At 42.1% G+C, this 10,404-nt stretch overlaps 1 protein-coding gene across 1 annotated transcript; it reads right to left on the bottom strand.

Annotated features, from left to right (window-relative positions):
* Positions 1 to 1,023: 1,023 nt before the first annotated feature.
* LYG2 (lysozyme g2) lies at positions 1,024 to 9,790 on the bottom strand. Its single transcript, XM_027767462.1, has 6 exons — positions 9,697 to 9,790; positions 8,921 to 8,998; positions 7,730 to 7,870; positions 6,559 to 6,755; positions 5,057 to 5,195; positions 1,024 to 1,142 (listed from the first exon to the last, which is right to left on the bottom strand). The coding sequence occupies exons 2-6, from the start codon at positions 8,961 to 8,963 to the stop codon at positions 1,024 to 1,026; spliced, it is 639 nt and encodes a 212-aa protein (XP_027623263.1). The 5' UTR covers positions 8,964 to 8,998; positions 9,697 to 9,790.
* Positions 9,791 to 10,404: the final 614 nt, after the last annotated feature.

A 10,404-nucleotide genomic window follows, 5' to 3' on the forward strand; every position in this document is an offset into this window, starting at 1 on the left:
TTAGAGCAAAAGAGCCAAGGGGTAGGTGTGTACATGACCCAAGATATGTCCTGGTTCTGTGACAGCGAAACAGAACAATAAAAGGATGGAGGAAGGTCTTTGGACTTTACACAGCGACAGTGCACATTCATTCATGTGGTGGAAATGCTAACTAGTATGGTTTCTCCTCCCCAGATCCCAGTGTTACCTGTTTTGTTTTGTTTTTTTTTCATGTCCTCCATCTACTCAGTTGGTTCTATGAACCTCCTGATAGCTTTCCGGTAATTTCCTTTTGTTGCTTAAAATCTCCAGAGTTGGCTACTGTTGTGTGCAGCCGAAGAGCCATAACTAATTTGGGTCTTATATGTATGCTTATTATCTTCAGCTATGTTTTGTGGGGAGTGAACCCTTGAAAGAGAGTGTATGGCAGAAACTGCTGAAAACAGAAGAGGAGAGGTCAGTTCCTGGATCTTCAGAAAAGAAAAGAAGACAGGAGGTTGGTGTGGGCCTGAGAGGTGTGGTATACACTTGAGGAGGATCAGCTTCATCTTAATCGGCTCCCGGCTACCTATGAAGCGAGAATTCCATTCCTACCCTCTCTGCTATCTCATGGGTTGACTGGCTTAGGAGTCAGGAACGTCTCATAAGCAAAGCCCTAGTGGTTTGAGCTGATACTGGGAAAAGGACAAAGGCCCAGGTCAGGTTCCCTTAACATCTTGTTAACAATTCTAGTAAGACAGAGAGTAGGTGGGCCTTGATATCATGGGCTAGAAGGAGGCCTCACTGGAATGTGTGGATATCACTTGCTATAATATTCATATTTACTACAAAGCAATTATATGTATAGTACTTTTCATGGGACTCATTATTGTAAACCAGGAAAAAAGTTTTCTTTTTTTTTTTAATTAAGTAAATTGGTAAATAAAATTTCTCTCATAACTTTAGCCATTTCTTGGATAGTGTTAGGTACAACATATTCATATCAAGCTCTCAAACAGTGGCCGGATGAGAACCTTGTCAACCAGCCCACCCTCAGAGCTTTGTTTAGTAGCCATGTTTTCTATAGAATTTAGCTCTGGCAATGATATCATTGGCCAAACCATTGTCTATGTCCGCAGGGGTGACAATAGCTTCAATTCCTGACTTATAGGCTGAGAGACCACCTGCAATGAAACACAGAGGTTAGACTGAAATATGAACTGTCAGAAGAAGTAAGATATGAGCATTATCAGGATATCATCCCTGCAGGCAAATCTTCCAAAGCAGGAGGTCCTACATTGTCCTTCCCGCCTTCCCTTACTAAAAGAATGTGCTACCTAAGACTCTAGGAAAATTCTAGGTTGCCTTCTTGTTCTCTCTCTTTTTTGAAGTCTTTTGTTTTTCTTGCTGCAAGAGTTTAATTTGCTTCTTATTTTTTAGGAGAGAGTTTTTGGTATAGGGTGTGTGTGCTTACTGGAGAGACAGAGAGACAGAAAGTGAGAAATCAACCCCCAGGGAAGATGGCCACGCTGCAATCCCTTCTCTTCCATTCTCCTCTCAGGATTTTGGGCATGCACACACACAAACCTGGCATGAGTTTTAAGCTACTGGGTCCAGGACTAGAACCACAGTCGACTACATGAGAGTCCAGCGATTTAACCATCACACCATCTGCTGGTCCCTAAATTTGATTTTTATGTTATCTAAGCCCGACACAACTAGATTGCTAATAGAGCTGAAGTCTGAGAATGCTTATAATAGTCTTATTTGTTCAATAATGCATTCATTCATTAAAAATTTTTGTAATTTTATTTATTGTTATTTTAATTTGACTAGAGATAGTGAGAAAGTTAGCTGCCAGGTTTAGGACTCAAACCATGGGCAGCCATATGGGAGTCCAACATCTTAGCCACTATGCCACCTGCGGACCCCCATTAAATGCCTTTTTCTTTTAAAGAATTATTTCATTTAACTTTATCCATTTATTTATCTTTTTTTTTTTTTTTGGAGGAAGTTTTTGCTATAGGGTGTGTGTGCTTGCCAGAAAGACAGAGACAGAGAGAGAGAAAGCGAGAAATCACCCCCCAGGGGGATGGTCATGCTACAATCCCTTCTCCTCCATCTTCCTCTCAGGAGCTTGGGCATGCATGCACATGCGCCTGGCATGAGTTTAAGCTACCGGTCTGGGACTCGAACCTCAGTTGACTACGTGGGAGTCTAGCAACATAGCCGATACGCCAACTGCTGGTCCCAATTTATTTATTTATCTTAATTTGACCAGAGGGGAATAGGGTTAGAGAGAAAGAGAGAGAAAATGAGAAAGCAAGCCACTAGGTCCAGGACTCAAACCACAGTTTGAGCTATATGGGACTCTAGCACCCTTAACCTCTAGCACCATGCCACCTACTGACCCCACCCCTTTTTTTTAAAGAATTATTTTATTTAATTTTATTTATTCATTTATTTATTCATTTTAGTTTGACCAGAGAGGGATAGAGTTAGAGAGAGAGAGAGAAAGTAAGAAAAGCAAGCCCCATTAAATGTTCTGTTTTGTTTTGTTGAGAGGTTTTTGCTATAGGGTGCATGCGCTCCCCAGGAAGACAGAGAAAGACAGAGAGACAGAAAGCGAGAAATCACCCCCCAGGGGGGGATGGCCACACCACAATCCCTTCTCCTCCATTCTCCTCTCAGGATCTTGGGCATGCACACACATGTGCCCAGCGTGAGTTTAAACCACCAGGTCCAGGACTCAAACCAAGGTCGAATACATGGAGTCCGGCGACATAGCCATTACACCAACTGTTGGTCCCCCCCATTAAATGTTTTAAAGCACCAACTGTGTGCCAGGTGAGTACAAGATACCCACAATGAGTACGAGGTACCTAAGACATATCAGTTTCTTCATAGAAGTATGCTTGCATATGCATGTATATATATATGTATATGCTTGTGCTATTTTACCCTGGAATTTATCTATAGTAGTCATTTATTGAAATATCATTTGATCATTTAAAAGGACAAATCCAATCATTAAAGGTTACATAGGCAATCCTGGTGGATATTAGGTTAAGTGAAATAAACCAGGCACAGAAAGAAAAATACCACAAGTTCTCACTCATGTGTATAACTTGAAAAAATTGACCTGCTAGAAGTAGAGAGTTGAAGAATGACTACTAGGGACCAGCAGTTAGCGTAATGGCTATGTCGCTGGACTCCCACGTAGTCGACCGCAGTTCGCGTCCCGGACCCGGTGGCTTAAAACTCACGCCGGGTGCGTGTGCGCGCGTGCCCAAGATCCCGAGAGGAGAATGGAGGAGAAGGGATTGCGGCGTGGCCATCCTCCCTGGGGGGTGATTTCTCGCTTTCTGTCTCTCTGTCTCTCTCTGTCTGTCTGGCGAGCGCACGCGCCCTATAGCAAAAACCTCTCCCAAAAAAAATAAAGAATGACTACTAGAGGCTGGGAAAGTTGGAGCAGCGGGAATAGAGGGATGCTGATTAACAGAAACAAATTACAGATAGATCAGAGGAACTATGTCTAGTGTTATCAATGGTAACAGGGAGAATGAGGTTAACAACTCACTGTATGTCTTAGAGTAGCTAAAAGGGAGGATTTCCGATCTTCCCAACACAAAGTAAAATCGCTGAGATTGCGGGTATACCACTTCTCTGATTTGATGGTCACATATTGTATTCATGTACTGAAAAATCATATTACATCCCCACAAACATGCTCAATTATTGTATGTTAATTAAGAGTAAATGAAACATTAAGATAAAAAGTTATCTATATGTTTAACAGAATTGTGCTCTGCTCTAATGTCAAGAGAAAAAGACCCCTGGTCTTGATTCCTGCCTTCAAAGACCTTAAAATGGAAAATAGAAACTGTTAGGGCCTGCAGATGGCATAGTGGTTATGTCACTAGATTCCCATGTGTCAACTGTGGCTCAGGTCTTGAACCCGATGGCTTGAAACAAAGGCCAGGTCTGTGTGCGTGCATGCCCAAGATCCCAGGAGGAGAATGGAGGAGAAAGGATTGTGCCATGGCCATCCCCCATGGGCGGTAAGTTCTCACTTTCCCTCTCACTGCCTCTGTCTCTCTGTCTCTCTCCCTGGTGAGCACACAAGCCTTAAGGCAAGAACTTCTAAAAAAAAAAAGAAAAGAAAAGAAAATATAGAAACTATTTGTTCTGAATTAAAACCATTAAAATGTGGAATGAGATGGGACCAGCAGGTGGTGTGGCGGTTAAAATGCTGAATTCAAACATGGCCAACCGCAGTTCAAGTCCTGGACCTGGCAGCTTGCTTTCTCACTTTCCCTCTCTCTGTGTCTCTCTCTCTCTCTGATGAACACACGTGTCCTATAACAAATTAAAAATAATAAGAAGAACAAATAAAATTAAATAATTTTTAAATGTGGAGGAGAGAAGGTATATGTGTATCATGGATCTATAGGAAGTAAACTTAATATGAAGAGATGTGGTTGAAAGTGAAGGGAGTGGGAACCAGAGAACCTGAGAAAACAACCTGGTTTCCTGTCTGTACTCAAGTGCCTCTAAAGACACAGAAGATGTAAAAGGAAGAGCACACATAGAGTGGGAAGCTAGTGAATTAATTTCATCGAGAAGTTGCTGAACTCGAGAGGGCCCGTGGTTAGCCAAGCAGAAATCTCCACTTGGCCCAGCCAAGCAGAAATCTGTCATGGTACCCAAATCCCCAAGAATGTCACAAAGAAAAGGTTTGTTCAAGCAGTTTGGAAGTGATTAACCATTTCTTTTATCAGGAAAATACTATGAGAGGAACGCAAGCATATTATTTTACATTATTGCATTAACTCAAGGCATAACTTAATAGCTCAAAGGAGAGATGAGAGATGCAATAAAAACCCCAATACTGTACAAGAGGGGAAATGGAAGTTGGGGAATGATAGACCACCCAAAGTAACTCATGGTACACAGAACTCCAGAGCAGCGTTCAGAAGCTCCTCCCGGGTTCACTGCTGACCCAGGGAGGATGCTGCCAGGAGGCCCAGGGCACATGTGGCCTTCAGTGGCTTCATTCACAGCTCATGTACACAAAGCACTATAGATAATGGCCTACCTTTGAGGTGTTGAGCCGCACTCCATGTGGGGAATTTTTTCTGGATTGCCTTAATTCTGTCTGCTAGAATCCCAACAGCTTGTGAAAGGTGTTCTTTGCTGTCCCAGTCACCAATGGGGTGGTGAGTTTGTTTATCAAGCTAGAAAATTCAGATAATAATGTCAGCATCTAGATAAAGCAACACATTTCTCTGCTGTTCCTAATCTCTCCTCCCTGGGTTCAAGTTCATAAATGTTGTCACCCCACCTTTCCTTTATCCCTAAAGAGTCAATTCTGCTGTCCTTTCCTTCACAGAAAGGAGAGAGAGAAACAAATACAGGTTTGGGAGAAGTGAACATGGCATACTTTTAGCTAAGAATCTAGTACACTCTCTCCCAAAAAAAGAATGATAAAAAAAGTTGTTTTTAGTTTTTTTGTTTGTTTGTTTGCTTCTTTTAGAAATTTTTTGCTATAGGGTGTGTGCACTTGCCAGAGAGATAGAAAGCCAGAGGGGATAGCCATGCCACAATCCCTCCTCCTCTATACTCTTCCTGGGATCTTGGGCACACACACACACATGCAGTTGGTATGAGGCTCAAGCCACCATGTCTAGGAATTGAACCATGGTTGCCCACATGGGAGTCAAGCACTTTGACCACTACTCCACCTGCTGGCCCTGAGGAAAAGTTGTTTTAAAACAAATCATTGGCACCCAAAGTCTAGACAGTTGTAAAAAAGTAATTTTTCAGCTAATTCAAATAAAAACTTGCTTCCAACTGGAAAGGCTAGAAGTCTTTCTCTACAGACAATTTAAAATAGATCCTAAATGCAAATATCTAGGTAATTTGGATCTTTCTCCAGTGAACCTAAAAGAGCAAGTTGATCCAAGTACGGCTCGATTATACATTATTTTGATCCACATGGATGAAATCTACTTCTTCATGAACACCGAGAGGACACCTGTATTAATGGTGCTTTATGATATTTCTTCTATTTCAGTACGGGGCATATGATTTATTACAGAACTATAGTTAAGGAACTCATAATCTAATAGCTGATAAGCCTGGGATGAAATCCCAAAGATGTGTTATATAAATTCAGGAATAGGACCAGCCCTGTGGCCTCATGGTTAAAAGAGCCAGATCTCACATGGCAATCCACAGTTCTAATCTTGGCCCTGTCAGTTTGAAAAACATGCCAGGCATATGTGTGCATGTACCCCAGATCCCAACAGGTTCAAGACGTGAAGGAGAAGAGATTGCGGTGTGACCATAGCCCCTTGCAGGGCCATGCTTTCTCCTTCTCCCTCTCTGTCTCTGTGAGTGCATGTGCCCTTTGGCAATTATAAGAAAAATAAATGAAAAAGAAAAAAAGACATCTTAGAACAAATTATGCTGAAGTGCCCCAAGCCAGATGCCAGAGAGTTTTGGGGCCTGAAAGACCTGCAAAATGATTTTCAGTTCAGATCAAGGTTTTATAAGGAAGGATGAAATGGAACTGATGGAAAGTTTCTGGCTAAATACCTGCATCAAGCCAAATTTAAGTCCTCTGTGGTCCCAGCCACGTTGCAGGACGACTCCGCCGTGGCTTTCTCTGGAGATGATGGCTGCAATGATAGCAGGGTCGATGCAATGCCTCTGCCCCACCTCTTTGATCAGAGCCTGGTAAGGTTTTATGGCCCTCAGATCCATCGCGGCAAACATTTCAGAACCACGGATGCCTTAGTCAATAGAAAAGAAACTGTGCTTACTCCAGAAGAGACCCCTTCCTCAAAGGTTACTAAATAAGTCACAATCCCTGACTGCTATCCACAGCTTGGTCAAGCATCCTAAGACACTCTTGGGATCTCTGACTGCTGAAACCCTATCAGGTCCAAAACCCTCAAAAGGTGCTTTTTTTCCATCTCCTCGTTTCTGCCACTTGGGTGCATTGAGAAGACTCTTCAGGATTGTATGATAGACATTTAAGTTTTAGTCTGGCTCGGCCACCACCTAGCTGTGTGCCTTTGGGAACGCTTTCCTCCTCGCTGAGCTTCAGTGCTCTGATCTGTAAATTGAAGGGTAGGATTTTAGATGTGACCTCGTGGTTGCTTCCAGCTCTGACACCCCAAATTACCATGATAACATCAGGAAGACAACTTTGGAACAGGATTACAGAAGAGAGGAAGCACACATATATATACACATATATATCAACTAGAAATGGAAAATTATTGATGATAACATGCATGATTAAGTCACTGTGCAGTATATTCTGGATGGGAAATCACATTTTGTATGCTGTGACGATGCTTAGGGAATGAATGTAAATGAATTTTTTTTAATTTTCAGAAATTAATTAATTTTTAAAAAAGAGAAGTACAAAGAGCAAGAGGCTTGAAAATGATCATGTCATAACATGAAGGAAGCACTACAACAAACAAAACATAAAGCCAGAATTTAGTATTTTATTTAAGCAATAACTTCAATACTTAGAAATAAACACACCGGGACAGAGTTTAGAAAGAGTTGGGGAAAAACAAAAATAAATAGTTTGTTAGCTTGGCCTGGATTCTGGGTTGTTTTTTTTTTCTGGTTTTAAAATTTTGATACTGTTCATAATAATTACACCTTTCAAAATTAAGTTACTTCTTAAGAAATAATGTGGAAATAATGATAAAGGGAAAGCTACATGTCTGTTTTGCTTTTCACTTACCGCAACTGATTAAACTGTTCACGTCACAGGTGGCCCCAGAAGTCTCCATGGTCATGATGTCCCCATAGCAGCCGTGGTATAGGCGAGGATGCAGGTGAGGGTTCATTGAGTGGGTGAAAGGGTACGAGCCCCTGGAAGTGCCTGGGAGGCAGAACGATAATTCACATGAAGCCTGTGAGAGATCATTGCTTAAATTGTGTCTTGGTCCATTTTCTGCTGTTAAAATGAATAGCTGAGACTTGGTGATTTATGAAGGAAAGAGGTTTATTTAGCTCACAGTTCTGGAGGCTGGGCAGTCCAAGCATTCTTCAACTTTCATGTCTCCCCAAAAAGCCTCTGTGAATATCCTGGGTGGTTGTGAGCTATTCCTCCTAAACTTAGAAACTAGGGTTTTTCAACTCGTATCTACTGACTGTCATTGATCACTTTCTCTTCATTGTGTCTTGTCTCCTAAGGCCCTGTTCCTTGTAACTCTTGATGCAGTGTGAATTCCAGTATATGCATTGTCACACAGGAAGTAAGTCAATTAATATTCTATTATTTTAAATTCCCACTGATACTGTCTTTACTTGTTTGGGAAGCAGAATATGCTCTTAATGATAGAAATAAAAATAATTAGGCTCACCCCATGGTCTATTGGTTAAGGGAGCCAGGTACCACATGGCCAACTGTGGTTTGAATCCTGGTCCCAGCCGTTTGTAAACTATGCTAAGTGTGTGTGTATGCATGCCCCAAATCCCAACAGGATGAAGAATTGAAGGAATTGTGGAGTGACCACGTTTTATGAAGGATAGTGCTCTCTGCCTCTCCTTTATCCCTTCTTGTTCTATAAGCACACACACCCTCTGGCAATAAGGAAGGAAAGAAAAAAGCAGGGAAAGGAGGGAGGAAGAGAAGGAAGGAAGGAAGAGAGGGAAAGGGGGAGGGAGGGAAGGAAGGAAGGGAGGGAAGATAAAATAAAGAAGAAAGGAAGGAAGGAAGGATAAAATAAAGGAAAGAGGAAAGGAAGGAAGGAAGACAGGAAGGGGCAGCTGAATAATGGCCAGGCTTGTCAGAGGGGAGCACACTCCTCCCTTACGTGTAATCATTTCTCTTTCTGCTTGGTGACTCTGCTGGGTGTTTTTATGGACACTTTGTAAACAATGCTAAATGTTAACCAGTGGAGGCTGGGCCATCCAACCAATGACTTACCAATGAGGGCAATGAGTCCCCAAAACACGACAGAGGGTAGCATGGTGGTGAATCTTATCCTGCAGGACCTATTCTGATCTGAAATAGAATCAAGTTAATTATAAAACTTGAAAGTTTCTTAAAGGAAAGTTTCTTTGATTTAAAAAAAAAAAAGTTGAGTCATTTTCAATTCAATACCTATTTCCCAGTATTATATTATTCTCATCACAAAAAAAAATAAACTCCCAACTCATTTTAATCCAAACTCATACTGACAAGGGTCCATCCACATTTTATGTGTGCTACCCCCACACACTCCCATTCCATCTCTGACCTTGGTGGCCCCATAATTTTGGTCCCCTTCTGGTGCTACAATTTCTTTAGGGAAAAGAAAGCAAAAGAAAACATCAGAAAACCTGACTCAAGAGAGGTTTGCGGGAGCAGCCGATGGCGTAATGCTATGTCCCTGGACTCCCATGTGGTTGACCGTGGTTTGAGTCCTGGACCTGGCGGCTTAAAACTCATGCCAGGGGCATGTGTGTGTGCATGTTCGTGTGTGCCCAAGATCCCGGGAGAAGAATGGAAGAGAAGGGATTGTGGTCATTTCCCTTAGGGGGTGATTTCTCGCTTTCTGTCTCTCTGTCTCTCTCTGTCTCTCCAGTGAGCGCATAGGAAAAAAATCTCTTCCAAAAAAAAGAGAGAGAGAGAGAGTCCTGTTTCTTCCTCAGTCAATGCTTCTCTGCTTCATTCAAATAACAACTTGTAAGTCTGATAAGATACAAGAAAGCAGCACTAACCTGGTTTGCAACCTCGCAGAGAAGATCAGGGTCCTCTCTCTGTTTGAGACAGTCTTCTGTATTCTGCAGCAAACTGCGTCACACTTGTACAAAGCAGTAGCCTTTTTCCTGTAACACAGGTTTAACAGTTGGAGAATCCCTTACATGGTAGGTCACTGGGCACCTGGCTTCAACTGAGCAGGTCCTGCGTGGTGTGCGGCTGTGAAGGAGTTTTAAAGGCCAACTGTAGACTCACCTGCCTCTTCTTACCTTTGGTCTGGACCAAATAGGTAGAGGAGCTTTATATATGGTTAAAACCCTCTCTTTAAATCATTGACCTCATTAGGCCCGATTACAGTAGTACTTTGGGTTTAGATGGCCCCTTTAATAAAAGGCCTTCAAAGTGTTAATTAACCACTATTAATTAATTCACCCGGTGAGCCCCAGGTTGTACTGAAGGTACATAGTTGATGGATTGTTTCTGGGTCTCTAAAATCATGTTAGGCAAACAGCTTCTAAATTTGAGAATAAGAAACAGATAAATAGGCTAAAAATCATAAATAAACCACTTTCATTCCTGGATAGTTGTTTGCTGAAGCGCTCAGTCTCCTGTTCTTTGTTCCTGTCACATTGTCACATGATCCCCATACCAATGTGTCACACGACCTCACACCACCCTGTCACGTGATAGTGGTAGAAGAACTTGGCCTCTTGCTCCAGTTGCACCCA

Source organism: Tupaia chinensis, unplaced genomic scaffold, assembly GCF_000334495.1.
Source record: "Tupaia chinensis unplaced genomic scaffold, TupChi_1.0 Scaffold144276_1, whole genome shotgun sequence".
In the NCBI taxonomy this organism is placed as follows: Eukaryota; Metazoa; Chordata; class Mammalia; order Scandentia; family Tupaiidae; genus Tupaia; species Tupaia belangeri.